General features: G+C 52.4%; 10 protein-coding genes across 10 annotated transcripts, besides 3 other annotated features; 2 read left to right on the top strand and 8 right to left on the bottom strand.

Moving 5' to 3' along the window:
- Positions 1–225: 225 nt before the first annotated feature.
- Positions 226–742, top strand: ACLA_003180 (YjbQ family protein; the record flags this gene model as incomplete). Its single annotated transcript, XM_001276331.1, has 2 exons — positions 226–501; positions 584–742. 2 exons carry the CDS (start codon positions 226–228, stop codon positions 740–742), a joined length of 435 nt encoding a protein of 144 aa, XP_001276332.1.
- Positions 743–1070: 328 nt separating this feature from the next.
- Positions 1071–1884, bottom strand: ACLA_003190 (zinc-finger domain-containing protein; the record flags this gene model as incomplete). The annotated part of the gene is made up of 3 exons (XM_001276332.1): positions 1071–1199; positions 1263–1430; positions 1537–1884. The coding sequence occupies 3 exons, from the start codon at positions 1882–1884 to the stop codon at positions 1071–1073; spliced, it is 645 nt and encodes a 214-aa protein (XP_001276333.1).
- Positions 1885–2249: 365 nt separating this feature from the next.
- ACLA_003200 (uncharacterized protein) lies at positions 2250–3011 on the top strand (the record flags this gene model as incomplete). Its single annotated transcript, XM_001276333.1, has 3 exons — positions 2250–2318; positions 2381–2770; positions 2826–3011. 3 exons carry the CDS (start codon positions 2250–2252, stop codon positions 3009–3011), a joined length of 645 nt encoding a protein of 214 aa, XP_001276334.1.
- Positions 3012–3996: 985 nt separating this feature from the next.
- ACLA_003210 (putative dephospho-CoA kinase) lies at positions 3997–4818 on the bottom strand (the record flags this gene model as incomplete). The annotated part of the gene is made up of 1 exon (XM_001276334.1): positions 3997–4818. One exon carries the CDS (start codon positions 4816–4818, stop codon positions 3997–3999), a length of 822 nt encoding a protein of 273 aa, XP_001276335.1.
- Positions 4819–5541: 723 nt separating this feature from the next.
- ACLA_003220 (DUF3431 domain-containing protein) lies at positions 5542–6724 on the bottom strand (the record flags this gene model as incomplete). Its single annotated transcript, XM_001276335.1, has 3 exons — positions 5542–5750; positions 5818–6260; positions 6342–6724. The coding sequence occupies 3 exons, from the start codon at positions 6722–6724 to the stop codon at positions 5542–5544; spliced, it is 1035 nt and encodes a 344-aa protein (XP_001276336.1).
- A 730-nt stretch (positions 6725–7454) lies between these two features.
- ACLA_003230 (lipase family protein) lies at positions 7455–8514 on the bottom strand (the record flags this gene model as incomplete). The annotated part of the gene is made up of 4 exons (XM_001276336.1): positions 7455–7754; positions 7816–8152; positions 8208–8373; positions 8427–8514. 4 exons carry the CDS (start codon positions 8512–8514, stop codon positions 7455–7457), a joined length of 891 nt encoding a protein of 296 aa, XP_001276337.1.
- Positions 8515–10109: 1595 nt separating this feature from the next.
- On the bottom strand, positions 10110–11223 carry ACLA_003240 (cleavage and polyadenylation specificity factor subunit 5; the record flags this gene model as incomplete). The annotated part of the gene is made up of 4 exons (XM_001276337.1): positions 10110–10405; positions 10479–10726; positions 10827–11078; positions 11183–11223. 4 exons carry the CDS (start codon positions 11221–11223, stop codon positions 10110–10112), a joined length of 837 nt encoding a protein of 278 aa, XP_001276338.1.
- An 881-nt stretch (positions 11224–12104) lies between these two features.
- On the bottom strand, positions 12105–13137 carry ACLA_003250 (aldo/keto reductase family protein; the record flags this gene model as incomplete). Its single annotated transcript, XM_001276338.1, is given in 3 exon segments — positions 12105–12679; positions 12697–12775; positions 12841–13137. The coding sequence occupies 3 exon segments, from the start codon at positions 13135–13137 to the stop codon at positions 12105–12107; spliced, it is 951 nt and encodes a 316-aa protein (XP_001276339.1).
- Positions 13138–14483: 1346 nt separating this feature from the next.
- Positions 14484–18161, bottom strand: ACLA_003260 (a-pheromone processing metallopeptidase Ste23; the record flags this gene model as incomplete). Its single annotated transcript, XM_001276339.1, has 3 exons — positions 14484–17384; positions 17484–17579; positions 17688–18161. 3 exons carry the CDS (start codon positions 18159–18161, stop codon positions 14484–14486), a joined length of 3471 nt encoding a protein of 1156 aa, XP_001276340.1.
- A 1144-nt stretch (positions 18162–19305) lies between these two features.
- Positions 19306–20034, bottom strand: ACLA_003270 (putative BYS1 domain protein; the record flags this gene model as incomplete). The annotated part of the gene is made up of 1 exon (XM_001276340.1): positions 19306–20034. One exon carries the CDS (start codon positions 20032–20034, stop codon positions 19306–19308), a length of 729 nt encoding a protein of 242 aa, XP_001276341.1.
- Positions 20035–20116: 82 nt separating this feature from the next.
- Positions 20117–20137: a microsatellite.
- A 36-nt stretch (positions 20138–20173) lies between these two features.
- Positions 20174–20218: a microsatellite.
- Positions 20174–20219: a microsatellite.
- The last annotated feature ends 817 nt before the right edge of the window (positions 20220–21036 follow it).

Here is a 21036-nt window from a genome sequence, read left to right on the forward strand (position 1 = left end):
CCCTCTCTGAATAGCGAAAACCAGACACATATATCTAAGAAGTAAGATAACTACGATTCACATATACGGGCAGTGAATTGCCTCCTTCCACCATCAATCGCAAGCACTCCCCCAATTCCAGCCCCGCAAATCACCCACCACCCATCAAAAAAAAAGAAACCATCACTAACAACAACCCAGCACCAAACCACATCCCCCATCAATCAAAACAGAAAGAAAAAAAAAATGTCCTGGTTCCAAAAAACATTCACCCTCCCGACCCGCTCCCGCGGCTCCTACCTCATCACCGACGAAGTCCTCTCCCAGCTCCCCGAACTCCGCAACTACAAAGTCGGCATGCTCAACCTGTTCGTGCAGCACACGAGCTGCGCGCTCTCGCTGAACGAGAACTGGGACGAGGACGTGCGCGCCGACATGAGCGATGCGCTGGACCGGATTGCGCCGGCGGACCGCAAGGGGAATCTCTACAGGCATTCGGCGGAGGGGGAGGATGATATGCCGGTTTGTTTGTTTTTTTTTTTTTTGGGCCCTGTTTCTGATTGTTGTAAAATGAGAGGACCTTGGCTGATTGCAAATGTTACAGGCTCATATCAAGTCCGCGCTGGTTGGCGCGTCGGTCAATATCCCCATCTCCAATGGGAAGTTGGCGACGGGGACGTGGCAGGGGATCTGGTACCTGGAGTTCCGGACCAGTCGGCACACGCGCAAGGTTGTGGCGACGATTCAGGGTGAGAAGGCGTAACTCGATTGCCGGGGGTGGGGGGATTATCTGTGAGGGCTGAACGAGAAGACATGAAGTGGCCGCTGAGGGCACTGCGGGACCGATCAAGGCAGTATTGGTAGATGGGGTGAAATTTTCCAACATACTGGGCGGCTGTACTTTTATAGTATTGCAAGTCCGTCGTACATATGATAGCTACGCAATATCCGCCAAAATCAAACCTAGAGAAAGAGAACGAGTTTAATCTAGCAGTTCATTGATCTGGTACAAATCTGTACAGAGCCCAGGCTCAAGGGCTAAAGAATATCAAAACAATTCATCAACGCCAGCAATGAAATCAATCACGTCTCTACCGCTGCTCAAATGCACCCTCGACAACAGGTTGCTCATCTTTCACCTGGGCGGGATCAGCGGTGGGTTCCAGGGGATAGCTGGTGGCAGGGAGGGACTTGAGGTATGCACGGTGCTTCTCCTGGGCCTATAGATAAAACCAATTAGCCTTTGCATGCTCACCCTCCAACGGCCCGTCTGGTAAACTCACAAAGGGAAGACCGCAGTAGCCGCAGGTAGCAATCTCGGGCTTATCCGTGTTGATGAAGACGCGAGGGTGGCCTGTGGGACCACCGCCACCGTCACAGCTGACGATTCTCTTCTTGGTCCAGTTCACGGGCTGCTTGTGAATGAGCTCAATGGCGGCCAATGGTTGAGGCTAGAGAGAACCCGAGTCAGTCATTGTCGTCCACGCAACCGCACCGCCCCAGATCCATGAGTCCGAGCCAATTGCATCCCAATTTCACCGATCTGCGTATACACACCTGGAGCTCGAAAATGGTCTGCTCGAAACGAGGGCCGGTCATGCCCTGCTCGCGAGGCTGCTGGCTGGCAGCCCATGTCGTGGCACGGTTGGGGGCCTGCAGCTCGCGGCTCCGCTCGCCGGCCTCGACGCTTTCCTGCAGAGGGGTATCCCAGCTACCGTATGAGTCGGTGGGAGTGGCATCGGTAGCGGAGACATTGGGCTTGGGAGGACGCGGGGTCGGGTCGTTGGCTGCCATGCGGTTCTCTGAAAGGCGAGGGATGGTTGTTGTGTAGCTGGCGCGGGCGATGGCGCGCGGGGCCCACGTCGAAGAAAAGGCCGCGACGCGGCTTCGAGCACAGGAGAACATGCTGGGCAATTGAGGTCCCTGGACTGGCGCGGAGGGCAGGTGTGGAATGGGCGGCAGAGGGCGGGAGAGAGGTTGAAGTCGGGATGAAGGGTGAGGTTTGCGGGAGCTCGCGCGGCCGCTTGCTGGGCCAATCGGGGTGCCTCCTGCGGCTGTTGCGGTGAAATTCTGCCACTCACGATGGATGAAATAATTTCTTGCCCTTTTTGGTCGATGTTTGTCTGGACGATCTTTTGTTGCTTCTGTCTGGGAAGGATTCACCAGCGACTTTCGGGTACTACATTGAGGACTTCGTATTTGCGCTCCTGGCTTAATTGCGCTTTCTCTGTTGAGACCTGGACGACTTTCCTTGACCACAATTTTTGACCATGTCTCGCCCAGCTCCATCTGGCTCAAAGCCAGAGAAGACCATGTCTTCCCGTTTACTGACTATGAAGGTCTATTTCTGATCCCCCGACTATAAGCTGGTGGTGCAGACCAACTGACTTGCTAATTATAGTTCATGCAACGAGCTGCTGCCACTGCTGCAACAAAAGAAGCTTCGCAGCCTTCCTCCGCCGCAGGGTCTCCCAAACCAATTTCGAAGCGACAGAGACTCTCGACTGATGGTCTCTCCCCGAGTCCCGGTGCAACACCTTCTTCAGACTTGGAAGCTATCTCCGCTGCGCTTGCGGCAGAGGAAGAAAAGCGCAGAGAAGCTCTTGCCAGACAAGCTGCTGATGCCGGTGAATCGGAATGGGTGCTGGACTATCCCGGGGCAGTAGAAACCGGCGAAGAATACGCAGCAGAACCTCTTGTGATTGCTGCAGACTCCCTGGATGCCGACGACGACGATTTGGTAAATGGAGGTCGGCAGGCATATGGAAACTTCAAGCGCAAAAATAGAACGGTTCGTTCACTTCCTCTCAGCTCTAAATTACTATTCATATCTAATTGGAGGCTAGGTTCAATATACCTCAACCAATGACGGCGATGCTGAAGATCCTGATCAAATCGATTCGATGATCAAGAAGGCGAAACAGGACGCCTCCCGACAGAAACCCGTACGACTGTCTCAACTCACCAGTATATCCGGAGGCCGTCAAAGTCTTGGTGGAGACAAATCGCAGAAGAAGCGCAAGCACAAGTAGAGATTTGCTGAAAAAATCCGTGAAAATAACATTACTTGGACGACAACTCCGCAGAAGGCTGCATCCTTTCCAGTCTCCATGACACCCTTACTGCACCTGCGACTGGCGTTTCCCGTTTCTATGAGGAATAAATCATCTTGCACCTTACGAAAAGAAAGGGGTTCTTGTCTTAAACACGATGGTTTGTTGATATGTCAACGTCACCATGCGGCGTCATCTCGTGAGAATCCGATTGCTTCGAAAGAATCGCCCTTGTCAACCCCAAGAGGATACTCGATGAGCCTCGTGCTTGAGGGGTCGCGTTCTCCGTCTGAGGCCATAGTCCAGGGACCGACATGGCTCCTCGATGGGAATGTTGATGTTAGTGGCGGTGAAAGGATATCCATCAGATATATGATGGTGTATCCTACCGAAGTCGACACACCCTGTTTCACTGGGATCCAATGCACGCACCGCTGCTGGGATGGACGAGGATATCTTGTCGGCTGGCGGTATGACTCGGACCAGGCGAGGCCGTCCTATATTCAGGCCCTTAACCAGGACATCACGCTGTCCATTGAAACAGCAGGACATCTCGGAAGAGTCGATAACTTTGAGATTTGAATGAGTCAAGCAGGGAGGTTCTTTTTCTCTACTCTCACCCACTGCTTTTCGTGTGCTATTCAAGGCGAGAGGTATTCTTGATCACAATGGCCAGATGGTATGGGCTGTGTTGGTCGAAGCAAAAGAACCACAGCTGAAAGAGGCTTTGTTCCCTCCCATCCTTCCTGAATAAGAACCTGCGATGGATTCCCAACATTGGGCCCATTTATACAAGTTTTACATGTTTATCACATCATATCAAAATCCCCCACATACAACACTATTGCAGACAATTGTCAGAATCGCTCCCGATATAATTTGTACATTCAACTGAAAGACCGCCCTCAGTATGCGCTGTCTATGTAGATATTAAAAGAACCCAAACTCCAACCCACCCAATCGATCATAACTTCGCCTTCTCCTCCTTCTCATTCTTCTGCCAACTCTTCTGCGTCGCGAAATTAACCGCAACATTCCATAGCGCAGCCCCGACCCCCAACGGCGGCGCCAACAACAACACCCACGCCCACCACCGCGGACTCGACGCACTAACTGTCCCCATCGCCTTGCTCACCTCCGCCTTCAAATCCGCCTTATCCCCATCATTCCACACTATGACCCCCCGCGCAGACCGCGTCCCCCGGAACTCCGCCTTCGCAACCTTGCCCTGCACATCGCCCTGGCTGCGCACGCGGTTCTCCGCATCCTCCGCCGACAAATGCGGGTCTCGCGCGCGCAGCCGCGCCATCTGCACCCCCGGGTCCCGCACGCCAACCACCACCACCGTCCCGCAGATCAGGTCCATCCCGCTCTCGAACAGCAGCGGCACATCCAGCACCACCGCCCACTGCCCGCGCACGTAGTGGTACAGCAGCGCCTTGTAGATCTCCCAGCGCACGGCCGGGTGCACGATCTTATTCAGGATCATGCGGTCGCGCTTGCGCTCTTCGCTGGTGCCGAAGACGCGGCGGCCGAGCGCGGGCCGGTTGAGTGGGCGCGCGGCGGTGTTCGAGGTGGTGGGCTCCGGACCGGGGAGGAGGAGATCCGGCGTGCTCGGGCCGAAGTAGTTGACGATGGCGGTGTAGCCGGGGGTCCCTGGTTCGACGACCTTGCGGGCGAGGAGGTCGGCGTCGATGATGGGCAGGGAGTATGGTGGGGAGGAGAGGAGGGCGGAGACGGTGGATTTGCCCGTGGCGATGGAGCCGGTGAGGCCGATTATGAGCATGGTGGAGCTTCCGGTCCTGGGGTTATGGTGTGGTGTGGTGGAGATGTGGGTTATTTCGCTTCGAGGGTGTTTGGTTGTTGAAGGTCTGTAGCTAAAAAGACAGAAGCTGTGCGCAGTTGATGCTGAAGATGGGGGAGGAGGTTGGAGTTGGAGTTGGAGTGTCAGAAGGTGAATGCGGGATGCGGGGACTGGAGGTTCCTTCAACCTCGGCCAATCTTGAAATCAAGCCATCTACATATCTACTGGCTCTTATGGGCAAGTCAAAACATATGACTTGGCATTGAGGACTTGAATAATGAGTTGAGGATATCGTTCTATTTTACATGCATATTAAACAAGATGATCATAACGCTTTTCGTGATAATGTACCAATCCACCCATGGCAATGAGTAGTCGTGATGAGTCCACCGGTATGATGGAGTGAAGAAGCAAGCCGTGAATGTAGCATGGCTTGCTCTGGCATGGGTGCCATATCGCGTACAGAGCCAGTGATCAGTAACACCATGCTGCTCCATTCTAGAAATGAATCAGACCCATCAGAGCCTGTCACTCGGCGCGCGAGGCTGTAACAACCATTGTCGTTCGCGGTCTGACCTTAAAGAGGTCAAGCAGCTCGAGTATATAGGCTAGGAGTAAATCGCCCGGCTTACCGACAATTCTTGCAGAATCTGTTCCCTGTAACCAAAGGCACTCTAGAAGAGACCAGACGGAAGGTTTGTTGTCTTAGGACTCGGGAAGTCCTTTACTGGGGTCTTGCTTCTGGCCCTTCCACCCGACATACGGCCATCCCTGGGGGAGACTTGAAAAGGGCGGGAGTACATAGCGCCCGGTGCATCCACCATCAGTCGGGCAGGAAAGGTCACATAGACCAAACACCTTGCAATAACACTCCTCCGCCGTAGGACAGTAGACGGGTCCTTGGCCGAATATCACTGTTACATGTTAGCACCCCAGTCATTGCATTGTCAAGCTGCCATCGGGGCCAGATGAAGCACATACTATGCCATGAGTATTCCATAATCCGCCCACTAAGGTCATCCTTGAGCGGAGTTTCAGCCAGCCATTTTCGGAACCGCTCATAGTCACTCTTGGGCCTCTCGCGGACCTTCCAGCTTGTAACTCCGAACTGTGCACAGCAAGAAACCCCAACCGTTTCCGGGACCTTCTCACCGGGAAATAGTTCCATAAACCCTGTCTTGAAATATTCGCCCGCATGCACGTCCTCGCGGTGTGTGTCCGAGAGCGGGCGGATCTCCGACGGACATCCGAGAACCCACGCACAACGCAAATTGACATAGCCTTGCTTCTGGAGATAAGGCACCTGGAAGTGACGGAGCACAGGAACTCCGTCGTAGTAGGGATCATCGTTGTGCCATTGATAGCGCTGCGAGTGAATGAAGAGCATCACATCCGGCAGATGCTCGTAATTATCAATTATGTACCTGGCATATTCGTCAGAGGGATCGATCGCGAACAAGACAAGCTTTTCTATCCAGGAAACCGACGAAAAGGGAGACACCCACGTCAAATATACCATCGACTCCCGCCCTTTGTTCTGAGCCACCGTCAACTCCGCCTTCTTGTCGTCGACCACGTAGACACTTTTATGCCACTCGGGGAAGTTCTCAAACAACCACGACGTATCATCGCCCTTCATACTGGCGATCACCAAATCCCCCTCGAGGCGCTCGGCTTTCTGCGACGGCGATGTCTGTTCCGAACGCGAGTCCCGATTCAACCCCTCGTTATGTACAGCATCGTGGACCACAGCTGCCGGACTTCGATCCCCGGATTGTCCAGCAAAGAATAGGAAGTAGAGCGCGTAGACGATGAGGATCGTGAGGATGATCGCTTTTTCGCGATTGCGACGGCGCGGGCTCTGCACTCCGCTGCTGAAGAAGGGCATGGTTGCAGATTGGGGAGGTCGGCTGGGTCCAGAGGCCCACTGAGGGTTTGAAATAACCGTCGCGCTGACTGGGATGGATCGTGTATCGTGACTATCAGCGAGTGGGAGCCAGAGTCATGGCTGCGTGCTGGGAGAAGGGCGGACGATGCGCAGGAGTTGGTTGCCTGACGGCGGGTTGGAAGTTGACAGGGTGGATTCTATTGCGTAAACAGCGAAGGATTGGAAGGGAGGGAGGATGAAAGAGAAAATATCATCGGTCGTAGAGAAGTGTGCAGTTCTTCATCCAAAAGGCCATTCCGCAGAGATGCACTTCATCGAGCCTGGGTTGTTCAAGGTCGGTCGGACTTGGAGATGGGGAAATTCGCAGCGAGACTCGACTTCTTCAGATGTTCAAAGACTCCAACCCAACCAAACTGCTGCTAAGTGCCAAACGACTTCCCCGGAGCCACCAAAAAGTCCACTCGGTGGATCCAATGATTATGGAGATCCGTTGTTTAATTTCACCAGGCTATTATTACTCTTACAGATGTGAGTCTTGAGACATATAATCAGCCTATCCGCTTGGACTGAGGCAATATCGAGCACCAATGGTGACTGTTGATGGAACCAAATCGCTGTTCTGGTAGAGAGATAGACCATAAACTCGTATTCCATTCGTGTCTGACCGACCCAATATTCTAGTCAAACTGGGCCCTATCCAAAACATAGCTCTATATATATGTATAAAGATCTACTGGCACGCATCAATGTGGACGATGTACCAATTGTGTGCCTCGGTGCTAGTGGTAGCCTCTCCAGTATTGCCGCCCTTGGAGTTGATCCCTTCAACGAGGTTAATGTCGGCCGCTGTGACGGTCGCTTCATTCGGGCTCGTGATCCAGTACTCAGGGCTGATATGGCTGAACCCAGCGATTCTGGGAGGGAGTCTGGGCACAAGATCGTTCGTGTGAGTGACACGGTAGTTGGATCCCTGAGCGGTGATGTACTCCGCCAAAGCCAGGTTACCAACGCGAGGCGACGCAAAGGGGTACTAGATGTAAACGCGTTAGTTCATTGCTTCTCGCAGGATCAATCTCTAGGCGACGGCTTACCGCAATGGCTGCAATGCCTGCTTTCCGTAAAACCGCAGCACTGATGGTGGCAAGGGCAGCACCGAAGCTATGTCCGGTGATCACCAGAGTATACCCTGGGTATGTCTGTTGCGCGGCGAGGATTTGAGCCGTCAACTTGTCCGACACCACTTCCCAAGACTTCCAGAAACCAGAATGCACGGCGCATCCAGTGCACACATCACTGATGCTGCGCAAGCCGAAGTCCAGGTTCGCAATCCAGGTGTCGAGTGTCCGACTTCCTCGGAAGGAGACCACGAGCAGTTCATTCGTGGTGTCTACGGCCAAGAATCCTGCTACATCTCCGAAGGAGGAAGACCTATTTATTCCCCTGTTAGGTGATTGGCCTAACTCGCAAGGGGCAGACGACTTACTCGTTGAACTCGGAAAGGGACTCGGTGTTGGCTGCCTCGACCAGCGGGCAATTGCCAGCAGAACATGTCAGCTTGGTGCCCGGGGAGTTGATATTATCCGTGCAGTAGGAGGCAGCAGACCACTGTGCGAACACGGTCAACTGTTGCAGGATCTCCGACGAGACCGCTACCCTCGACCGTTAGCATCGACACCCAATCCCTCAGACCACGTAAGCATACCTCTCGCCTCCAACCCTGTAGGAGCAGCGACACCCAGCGCAGCGAATGCCGCGACACCCAGCGCGTAAACAGACTTGAGCTGGACCATGATGCCGTCCCGATAGCCAAGAATGGACCCCTTCGGCGGATTGTATATACAAGACTCTTAAAGCTCACACAAGGAAACGCCGCGACACCTGGGACTGCCCAATTCCAGCCATCGGCCAGGAATTTGGACACTTTATACCCTGCCCCATTCCTCCTCACGGCCCCAGCCGTATCCCGTATCCCGCCTCTCTCTCTCAGTCTCACTCTCTCCCCCTTCCCCCTTCGGTTTGTCAGCTGAACGCCTTGTTTCGCGTTAAGGATCCCGAGTGGGGATAGGTCAATAAACCAGATGCACCGCAGCACCAGTCGCAGTCACGCAAGGGCCTGCAACGTGCAAACAAGGCGCATGTCTTCTCGGACAAACCGACACATTCCCCTGGTGCGAAATTCCTCCATTCCGGCCTCCCTCGAATAGGACATTGGCACGGGCGGCGTGATGAACCTCGAGCAGCGTGGGAGTTCCTTGTACCCCACCCGGGCGAAAAAGAATCCCCGCGCTCTGCAGAAAGCCATTCCAGCTTGGTTGTCTAAAAAGGTGGGAAGGCCGTGAAGATCATGAGACTAGGCTTGCTGGTGAGAAAGCCATTGGTGGCTGGTCTAGTGGCTTGTGGATGTCCAAGAAAAACAAGTCCACCGGTGGCCGGCACCCGCATGCGCTTATTGCACGGCGTGACAGCGTGCCTGGCTTTGGGCCGTTGAAGGCGTGATAAGAAGAAGATGGTTGGCAGCTAGAGAGAAATGTCTCACCCCAACTCGCAGGTCAACCATTTCCAGTCAGTGATAAGCGGGAGGAATATTGGCCCCGATCATGGAGTATCTAGAGGATTGAACGCGAGGAGGCAAAACAAAACATGGTGGTTGCTGAGGGAGGTGATCCCTTGTTGTTAGTCTCGTTACATGAGTAGTAGAGCAATCCGATTACAAACAATACTTTCGAATGGGATGCCAGTGAGGGTGAAGCTGCGAGAGAAGGATGCCAGCAATAGTTAATAGCTCTCAACAACTATGCCGGGTTAAGTGCGTCGAACTCCACCCACGACTTGCCGTGTGTATGCAATGCAACACTATGCAATGTACGTACTCCCAAGTACCGACGGACTTGCGGAGCAAATAATCGACCGGCTTTGTAATTGACTAATTGTACCACTACACAAGAGAAGACTATCCACGTGGGACACGCGGATACTAGCGAGTCTCTAGGGCCGTCGTTTAGAGGCCTCGGAACGAACACGGCTCTCATCTACTGTTGTTATTGGCAAGATGGATTCAGTTCCCTACAGGGCATCTTCAAACCCCCACCAATCAAACGCTCTTCGTACCTCGATCACAGCGCCGAGGGGGAGGAGAAGAAGAAGAAACAAGCAAAAATCATATGACAAAAGTTCGCTCCTTTGAACGCCGGCCATGTACGATAGGTAATCATGTCTGTCTTTGAAGTAAGAGGAAGCTAGATGAGAAGATTGCCTGACTAAAGATAATGTCGCTGCTGTAGGCCAGTTAGCTCAGTCCTTTGGCCGAAATAGAGTGATAGCAGTAGACAAAACATACCAAGCCATTGGAAGAGTACGATGCCCTCTCGAAAGGTATCATCGTTCTTTACTGTACGTTCTCCCCACCATTCTCCCCTCCTTCGGTGTAATCTGTCATGCCAGCATCCTGTCCCTCGGTGGTTTCGCCTGCGAGAACCTTGGTGCGGGGAATCTGATGCTCAGGCAGAGGCGCTCCTGGTGTAGCTGCCACAACATTGTCGTTCTCGTCAACAAACTCAAAGTTGTATCGGGAAAGAAGATGAGGGATGGCGGAGAGTTGTGGGCCGTAACGGGCCGTGTTGTCGTATAGCTCGAATAACGGTACAGCGAGCAGCTTCATGTTCTTAGGGACCGAGAGGACCTCTATCGTGTCGCAAGCGGATTAGATATGGTCCGATACGCCAGATTCGCGGGACTGGTTTCTAGAAGGACTTACTCTTCTTGGGCAGTTGAATGAAATACAACTTCTTGCACTCCTTAGGTCGGGTGACGTGTCCGGGGAGGAAGGGGTACATGAAGGTCTCGAAATTCGGCCGCCACCACTGGGCAAGCGTGTCGCCGACCTCCCAGTCTTCGTTGACACCCTCTCCGGAGAATTGTGATCCCACCGGCGCCAGACGCTCGTTAAGTCGCTTCTTGAACCCTTCAACCTCGTCATCCTCGAAATGAAGGTAATCACCGGGTCTAACAGGGCAGGGCATTAGTTCATCCCTTGTCTTCAAACACATTCCAATAGGCCGAAAAGTGCGACTGAGACTGGTTCGTTCAGGCCCGGAAAACGTACAGCTTGAAGAATGCATTGGCGATCTGCAGCATCAGAACGTGCGGATGGTTGTGCTCGTGGCACACAAGGACACCTTCGCAGGTCCGCCTCATACCGTGCTTTTCATAATGCTCTTCGAGACGCTTTAGGCGGGCTAGTACCGATGGATCCTCTTCTGGCTGTGTTTCCTTGGTACCGAATGTGTAATTGGAAAGGGGGTAAAGACGAATGGTCTTGGGTTGCTGTGCGGAAAAGTCCTTGGGAGCTATGGGCCTAGAACGCAACCACAGTCCATCAGTAATCGGTGAAGTGCAAGCGCAATAGAGAGTGTGTGCAGCTCCAAGCATGTATATCGGGGGGGGTGAGTCTAGACGTACGGATGAGAGCTCTGCATGGCTGTCACTGTGGTCGTCGACATTCTGTGTGCTAGCTGTTTAAAGCAACGGTGGCTAGTCTCCCCTTCCTGATCAGCGAGGAGATGTTGGGAGGAATTGGAGTTGTTCAGTGTCACTGTGCTTGTCGCAAGTCGGAGCTTTTGTTATGGAGATCGGAGCTGCCATGCTCCGCGAAAACGTTCGGCCGGCCCGAGGCGTCACTAACCACTGACTACTTGCTCTACTATTACTAGTACTACTGCGACTTGAGCATCACTAATACAACAAACAGCGAACACGGTTAATTCAAATCAACTTTGAATCACTAATAGAAACCTCGCTGTTAGATCTGGATTCACTTGTGGACTATTACATGGCCGCCATTATTGGCTCCAGGTACTAAGCAATAATTGCAACACATTCTTGCCATGATACTCATTAGTGGACAAAACAGTCTGGGGACAGCTAGCTCGCCTAGAGATAACATCGCGATTCAAGATGCTTTGTTTACTTGGCAGCACTCCTTGGCCATATGTCTGACCAGAGTCGTTCGTCAATCGCGGGAGTCATCTCAAGATGTGCCCTGAAAACAGTACGAGTAGTCCCAATCCAGGCTTTTACAAGTACGCACGATGATATTCCATCCATCGTGCAGTCCATATTGGCCTACTACCAGTGCTCTCCACTTGATAGATCCTTGCTTACTGGGAAACTCATTAAAGAAAATGAGACCCAGGAATAGTTGAACTACTTATTTCACCATTGGCTCCGATACTCGTTTCATGACTGTGCACCCGCACCAACATATACTACATGGTTTGAAACCGATATCAGAAATAACAACTCTCGAAGAAATTTCATTAATCAATTAGGCTCTAGCTTGAATTACAACTCTTGAAACCATCGGCAGACACAATACGCTCGCTCAGGAGGACCTATTGAAATTGTCCAAGGGGGCGACATCCTTGATCTTCTCCCAAATGGCGTCAATACGCTTCACAGAATCAGCATCCAAAGGTCCATGCTCGATCGCCGCCAGCGTCTGCTCCAGTTGGCTAATCCGACTTGCTCCGACCACAACGGCATCATTTAGCTCTCGCCGAAGATCTGAGTGATAAAAGATCCACCGGTATGCCAGCTCCGCCTTGCTGACGCCCGCCGAGCTCGCGATACTTCCCCACTCATCCAACGCGTCCAGCATGAGCGGGTTGCCGTACACACTGTGGTAGACCTTTCCAAACGGGGAGTTGGGATCCCAGCGGCCCTCGCCACCGCCTAGGAGCTGCTCCTTGGTCTTGGTCAAAAAGCCTCCTGCGATGGGGCTGTAGGCGTAGAATCGGATGTTATGTTCCCGCAACACAGGGAGGAGCTCCGTCTCTACCCGCCGGGAGACAGCGTTGTAGTTTCCCTGATACACGGAGGGGGCCACGAAGCCCTTCTCCTTGGCGACGCGGACAACGTCCAGCACCTCATTGGCGCGGAGTTGGACAAGCCGAAGAACTTGAACTTGCCGGCACGGTACAGCTCGTCGATGCCCGCCAGGGTCTCTTCGAGCGGGGTTTCACGATCTGGTGCGTGCAGGTAGTACACGTTCATCTTGAACATCCTCCATCAGCCGCGGCCCTCAAACGATAAACTCAAGAGACGAGGGAAAAACGTACCTGGTCCGTGTCCAGCTTCTGGAGACTCTCATTACCGATCTTGACGATTCCCTCCTTCGAGCCAGAACCGGGTATGAAGCCGGCAGCGACCTTGGTGTCAATCATGAACCGCTTCGCGGCCCCGACCTGCCCAAGGAGCTCCTCGCTGGTAGCATATACCTGCGCGGTGTCGATCTGCTTGACATTGTTCTGTGCAAGCACCTGAAGAAATTCTTGAACATATTCTGGAGTCGACGATTCGGGGCTCTGGCCAAAGAGGGCACCACCAAAGACGATTTCAAGCCGAGAAGGGGCCATTGCGATTTGATCTGAAGATGTAAACACGGGACGAACGGAGAGGATCTTGTAGGACTGGTCGAGGATGCGATGGATGCTGGTTTGGAATTCTCATTCCGAAGATTCCCATCGACGCTGTATTTATACCTTCTTCCAATGCTCGAAGGAAGCTGATTGATAATCTTTTTTTAATTATTATCCCTCCTCATATCGTAAGATCCTCTATAGTAGAATCCGCATCCCTCAAAAATGCCGTGGATTATCAATCTCGCCATCGCAGCCATGGTCTCTTGCGCCCAATCGTGTACAGACAGGAGACAGTATGAGGCGGCCAAGATGATGGACAAGTATAGTCTCCTCCCTAGCAGCCGCAACGCAATACGAGCCAGCCAACCACACAGCCCTAACAATCTACATAATCCAAGCTACCTTACCCACCCTTGAAGTAGTAGTACTTTCTGTCTCCGACTCCGCACCAACAAGTTTCTTTTCATACTCCGTATACTTCCATCTAGATAAACCCACACGATTGGATCCGCTGAGAGCAAAGACATCCAGATAGTCTAGTGGTAAGGTTAGTAGGAGTATGCAGCAAAGCCATAACTCATACTAGTACGCCTCGACCTTCATGACTCGACGGAGTGACGGGACAATTACACAGTTACATCATCTCCTTACCTACTTTTGGTATGGCGGGATTTGATTTCAATACGAGCTAGCCAACCACAGGCGCCGGTTAGTAGTTAGTACGGTAACTAGGTACCTACAGAGTACGGAGTACGGAGTATAGGGGATAACCTCAGCCATCAATTCCTGTCAACGCAGAGATGGTCGATTTGTAATGCGTCGCGCGGACGAATTCGCTTCTCCGATGGAAGCTTCTGGCTAGAATGGTGTAGTCTGGCGGAGATGGATTGGGGGTTGGGTGGCAGATCTTAGTATACAACTTGTGGTATCCTGCGGGGCCAAGATATATATCTAAGACGGCATGTGAGGTAGGGTGTGCTTTCTTTTGGGGATGCAGTTACGCGGATGGGGGGATTGGTCTCGTCTTGTTTCTGCTTTTTTTTTTCTATAGAAATGTATCTGCTAGTGGTGGTGGTCAAGTAGCAATCTACATACGCATGTGCGGACTGCGGGAGCGTGCAATTGATGCGGGCTAGCGGGCTAGCAGACTAGTCGCGGGGCAGATAGAGTGGACGTAGACAACATCTTGGGACTCGGTGCCAGGCGTTGATATAATTGTAGTAGATAGACTCGACTGATCTACGGAATCCGCGAGCACCATGAAGCTCGGTCATCGCAATACATGGCCCAAAACAAACACATCTATTACAGACATCTCAGAGATATTAAAGCTCTATCCATCACAGTTTGGCGTCAAAGTCTTCAAACTCAGTGAGGTCCGTGGCCGCAAGAGGCCCCGCACTCATCGACAGGCTGGCTTTGAAGTCCGGTACATTTGTGATGTAGGTGACCTTCTGCTTATCCTGGGCCTTACCGGTGCCGTTGGTCAAGGGCTTCGAGTCCTGGTCGACGGCTTCAATGCCAAGCTGCTTCGCGTGAAGTCCAATGTTCTGTTTGGCTTGCTCCAGGACAGGGGCAACCTGTTGCTCGGAAAGACTCATTTCGGAAGTCAAGAATGCCTTGAGGACCGACAGAATCTGCTCGGTGTTGCCGGCAGACACATCGACGCTCTCAAAGACTGAGCCGAAGCGTTCGGTGTCAACTGCAAACCCGGCAGTCTCTAACTGCTTGCCAAATAGCGACACCAACTGCGATCGCTGTTCCTTGGGGTCGATTGTATGTGTGTGTCCACCTGCCTGCGCGTTCAAGTAGATAGACAGCTTGCCGCGAGTCGGGGACCGGGGGTCGATAAGCTGCTTGTAGAAGTCGACGATATCAGCCTTGGTCAGGGTCCTGACGTTGGCTGCGTCGGTCTCGTTCTGTACAAAGTCAAAGTATTCGGAGCCAATGTGACTCCAGAAGCGTGATGTTTCAGAGCTCAGATTCTTGAGCTTCTCCAGTCTCTTGTTGACTACACTCCGCTTGTGTCCCTCAAAGTCCTTATCGGACATATTCTCCAAGGTCTCCCCGGCTTGAATCAGGAAGTTGTCGATGCGCGACTCCAGATACTCGGCCGTACGCTCACTCTGGATTATCACTCGGTAACCGATAGTGGTGGCGGAGTAGCGCGCGCCGCTCCAAACCACATATCCGAGCTGCTCCTTACTCCGAAGCTGGTCGAATGCAGGTTCGTCCGTCATCTGCGCGAACAGCAGAAGCTTCGCGCGAAGGATATCGTCTCGAATGCTTCCCACATAAACATAATACTCGATGCAGTGGTTGACATTGGCAGGATCTTGAAGCGTGCGTTCATAGACATAATTGCTTCCAGGGGGGATGATGATGTTGCGCCGCACATGCCACTGCGACTGGGGCAAAGGACGGCTTTGCAGAACATTCTCCACCAGGTCGGTCATTCGCAGTGCATCCTCCTTGTAAAGGTTGCCGTGTGCCAGGACCTCGACGTGATTCTGCTGAAGCAGCTGGGGAAAGAAGTTCGAGATATCTTCCGGCTCAATATGCTCCAACTCAGCAGCGTATTGTTCATTGATCCAAGTCTTTTCAGCGGTGAGGTGCCTGGTGTAATCACCAACCTGGTAGAACGGCTGCTGATACTCTGCATTCCGATATCCTCGAGACAAGCGTTCCTTGATAATGTGGAACCGGTCAGGGTTGACTACCAAGTCACGCATGCTCGTCAGCACTTTCTCCAGGAGAACGGCCATCTTGTCGTTGTAGCCACCAACAGAGATATCCAACCCGAATACACTGGCGGAGAGATGGTAGTCAAGCCCCGCCAGTTCGGCATCATATGAATATTCTACTAGCGCATCCTTGACAAGCTCACAATAAAGCTTGGACTTCACCAGATTGGCCGGGGTAGCCCACGCCAGCGGGTTTCTCAACGTAATGTGGACCGTGCCTTTCGGCACCCAGAAGCGATCGTCTTTCTTGAACCACAGGCGCACATGTTCATCGTGACGAATCAGCTTGGGCGTCTTGGCAGGTTCCGAAATATCTTTCTTTTCGACCGACAGCCTTGTTGGAACGAATTCGTTCTCGTGAGGCATGTGGAGTTCAGACAATCTCGTTTCTGGCGTCGTGGCCAATGCGTTCTTGATATCGGCCATGAAGTCTTGCGGTAGCTTCTGGACCTTGTACTCGGTTCCATACCACTTCTCCTTGGAGTCCCAATCTCCCGGATGTTCCTGAGACACAACGATCATCCTGAAATTGTCGGGTTGAAGGCACGCCAGAGCCTTCTTGATGAGCTCCGGGTCGAATTTCCGCAGGAGGGATCCACTTAGAAGCCACTCTCTGGGCATAGGCTTCTGCATGACACTGCTCAGACGACTTGTGAATCGGCTGGCGGGGGACTTTTGCTTAAAGCGGAATTCGACTTCGGCCAGGTTCTTCATTTCGTCAAAGACCCACTGCTGCGGTTCGCGTTCCTTCAGCATCGCGATGTACTCGAAAACCACCTTGGCGACTTCACGATACTGCTGCAAGCCCTCCTTGGTCAGCCGAATTGAGATTGTGAATGCGGCAGATCCTGGACAAATCGGCATGACGCCGGCCGACAGGCCATTGGCCCATCCCTTTGCTTTGATATAAGCCAAGATGCTACCAGGGCCTTCATGACCGATCAGGTGACTGATATACCGACTTGGCTGGGACTCGTACAGATATTCCTCATCCAAGAATGGGAAGTAGATATCCAGCGACCGATTATCCATGACCGGTTTCGCGAAGATCTGCACACCTAGGTCCTCAGGCCGCCATGGTTGAACGTCATCCCAACGATTCTGCGGCAGATCCTTGTTCTCCACTTCGGAGAACAGCTCCTCAACCCATTTCTCGAGCTCATCCAGCGACTCTCGTCCAAGGACACACAACCTCATTCGGTTTGCCGAATAGTGCTTTTCATAGAATTTGATGAATTCACTGCGGACCTCCAGACCACGCTTCTCAGGATCTTCCTTCAGGGTCTTCAGGTTGCCGGTGGAGAAGTGGTGATACGGATGACCCGGGTTGGACAGAGATTTGTTCAGCTGCATCAGCCGCCATAGATCACTCTGGAGGTTCTTCTTGTTCTCCGAATCCACGGCCCGCAATTCGCGATCCAGCGTCGACTCTAAGAACAGAGGAGAAACAAAGAACTGGGCAAAGCGATCGAGCGCGCCGTATAGTGGGGATGAAGGCTTGGAATGGTCCGATTCAGCTGTTGCGGAGACGCCGTTGGTTGTTCCGTTGGTCAGAAGGCCGTTGGGCTTCTCTTCAGACTCGGCGGTAGCAGACACTTCGAAAAAATAGTTGGTTTCAGTGGCAGCCGTGTAGGCGTTTGACGAGCCAGAGTGCGAGGCTAAGTATTGGTTGTAGGCATTCTCTTTGGGAAACTAAGGATGTTGCAGGACATGTCAGCGATGGACAGTCAAGCGAGGTAGACGAGGAGACGCCGGCATTTTTGACCGAAGTCTTGCGCTGTCACCATTTGCAAAGCTTACCTTCTTTGTTCCCATGAACAGCAGGTGCTCAACTGCATGAGCCATTCCTGGCATGTCATCTGCATCTGAAAAGTTTCCGACATTGACATTGACAGATGCGCTAGCCTTGTCGGTATCAGGATCATGGACCAGGAGGGCTTCCAGCTTGTTTGGTAAGCGTATAACCCGATAAGAGCGATCATCCAGCTCTGGCTTCTCCAGGCTCTCCGTAAGATGTTCGATCGAACCCATCGTTAAATTTCCAGCCGAGAAAGGAGCGCAAGCGGATCGGGAAAAGGAGCGACGGGTCCACGAGCCTGGTAGTGGATGCAGAGAACAAATCGGGCGCAGTCGTAGCGAAGAAGAGAAAGGAGGGGCAATCGCCGCAGAGGCGAGAGTAGATACAAGAGAAAGGGAAGGAAAATAACGCGGACCGGGGTATGCGAGACCTCTGTAGTAGCACAGGCGGAGAGCTGCAGAGGACCTTGGAGGCATCCAGGGAGCGAGAGTTGCCCAGGGAAAGCCGCTAAGTGCAAGCGGAGTTGAACAGTGTCCCGACGCTACCAGACTATCGAAACGGCTATGCAAGGACCGAGAAAGGTTGGCTTGGAAGGAGAGACGGGGGTAGATATGTACAGATGATCAATGAGAAGGTCGACCTGAAATAGAGCAATGATAATGATGAGGAATAATAACTCTCTAATAGATGCAGGGGAAGTAAATTAATCGAGATGATGAAGAACTCATTGACTGGATGAAGAAAGGAAGGAAGGGCAGGCTTGAGCCTGATCGGGGAGGCGGTGAGCAGACGATGCCTCGGCAATCAGGCGGTGACTTTCGCCATCTGATGGTAACGGACTGTTGGGACGGTGATATTTGATAGGCGAAGTCGACTGTCCCACCCACACGGAGAAACAGCTTGGTAGGGAATGGAGCTGTACCGGTAGATCGTGGAGTTGGCTTGCAGTAAGGCTAGTGCGCATGGCCTCTTCATCTTTTCGGGTAGACAGCTTATTTTCCAAATTGTACTGATATGAAGGGAATTGGGGGGGAAGGATTCTTTATGACCAGATCATTTTGGTGATCATCATTATTAGTATTGTTATAGATCAACTAGCCTAGTGCCTAGATAGACCCAGTGCGCTCATATTTCGAGTGGGATATCCTCGGCGGGGTGTATGATACAGGGTTAGGGTTAGAACTTCAGAGACTGAATCAGGGTTTGTTGCACCTTTGAGATCCAGTGGAAAGGGATACAAGGCGATATCTGGTGATCCTGACATGAGTATCCTATGTCGCCATCTACCAACATGCATCTGGTTGGTATATTCACCCATATATATATATCAGGTCACACCATTGCTCTATATCAAATGTTCGCCCTAAGATGCAGTGCTGACCTGGAAGATGGAAGCATATGAGCTGAACAAACACAAAGCAGACACATTTATTCATCCTAAGACTATATACCCATCGTTCTCAACATAAACACATGCAGGATAAAATTACCATTAGACCACAACCATCTCCATCGCACCACATCCGCAGCGTAGATGGTTCACCACCTACAACCCCAACCACAACCATCATCAGCACACATTGCCACATCCACCACACCCAGACACAAATCCAAACTCACCTAACAGCTCGCCGCACAAAGCGTCAAATTCAAATCCTTTGCTGCCCCACAGTTCTTCACCTGGCTACCACCAGGCGACACCCCGTTGGGCCAGCAGATAGCCGAACACGCCCCCTCGACGGGCTTCACCTTGACCACACTGCCGGAGAACGGGTCGCCGAAGACATCGCTCAGGTCGTACCAGACAGTGTTGCCGTCGAGCGTGTACGCAAAGTTCAGCTGCGCGCTGCCGTCGTACAACCCGTTGTCTGTGCGGGTGACCTTCAGCGAGACGCCGCCGGACGCGTCGTCGTGGTGCAGGGGCTCTGCGTAGCTTGCGCCAGGCAGGATGGTCTGCTTGGGGCCGACGGAGCCGCCGACGGACCATAGGTAGACGGGGCCGGGGCAGTTGTTTGTGACGACGGCGTTGCCGACGGCGGTGGCGAGAGGTGCCAGGACGGCGAGGAAGGGGAGGAGGGTGGTGGTGGTGTGCATTTTGAGCTTGGGCTTTTGATTCGTGCTGTTGTGGTTGGGATAGTGTTGTGATGTGAGCGTGATGAGGGCAGGAAAGTAGGAGTCGTGAAGCAAAGGGAGACAGATGGCCTTCTTATACCCTCTTCGTCCTCGCCTCGGTGCTCCAGCACCATCGTCATTCCTATCAGGTGGATGATGCATGATCTCCTCAAGGGCCAAGCCCGTGGTCGTATTCATGACGGCATTCACCGCATCATGACTCTTTGTCTGAGACATCTCGTGTCGAGACACAGCAACTAATGGGATAACCCTGCATTCCGAGCCTCAGCGTCCAGCAATCATCCCATAGAACCCACGAGAGGGGAGGGGAGGGGAGGGGTGGAAATCAGGCAACCAACCCTGCCAGCATCCAAGACACTTACTTCACTTCACTTCACTTCACTTCACTTCACTTCACTTCATCCAAACCAAGTAGTGTTTCGCTGAACAGCAACAAGCTGCAGCTACCCACTCACCTCCAAGCCTATACGTAAAATAAAAAACCCGCAGCTACACATCTCTAAAGGACAGATCTAACACGGTATACTCCTGCTCTATCCTGCTGCATAAGCACATACTGCACATACATACATATTGACTCAGCCATCTCAGTACACAAAAAGCAGGACCAGCAGCCTCGGGGCAAATCAGATCACGGCACACCTGCATATCGGGCGTCGAGGTATACATGTAAGCTGCATGGCCATGCATGTCTCAGGGTCCTGCGGGCCTCGCTTGAGGAATGGAGATGGAGATAGAGTCATGGCAGTGGCAGTGGCAGTGGCATGGTGGAGCAAGAGTCAAAGTGGGAAAACCTACACCCCCAAGTAACTACCTAAACTACGTGAGGTACATCCGACTTCTGAGGAACCCTGGCTATACTTAATACCATACTCCGTACCTTTGATGTCTCTGATTCTCTGATTTGGCAGGGCGTTTACCCCGCGGGGTAAACCAAGTGAGACAGTTACATCTGCTGAAAATATAAAATGTACAGATCATATTACAGTGGGTGGGACTAAAAATAGAGGTGGAACTGGCTTTGTTCTGGTTGGTGAGGTGTTACTTTTGTTGTCAGTGATGGGAGGCCTCAGATTCTGGGTTCCTTTCACATACATTATTAGGTAGGTAATAATGGATTAAGGGAGTCAAGTCAGCTACCGTGGGATAAACAGCTTATCATCTGACTCATGGTTCGTATTGTCATCAAATGTGCTTCTTTTTTTCTTATGATGATGA

Source organism: Aspergillus clavatus, genomic scaffold (assembly GCF_000002715.2).
Source record: "Aspergillus clavatus NRRL 1 1099423829750 genomic scaffold, whole genome shotgun sequence".
NCBI classification, from domain to species: domain Eukaryota; kingdom Fungi; phylum Ascomycota; class Eurotiomycetes; order Eurotiales; family Aspergillaceae; genus Aspergillus; species Aspergillus clavatus.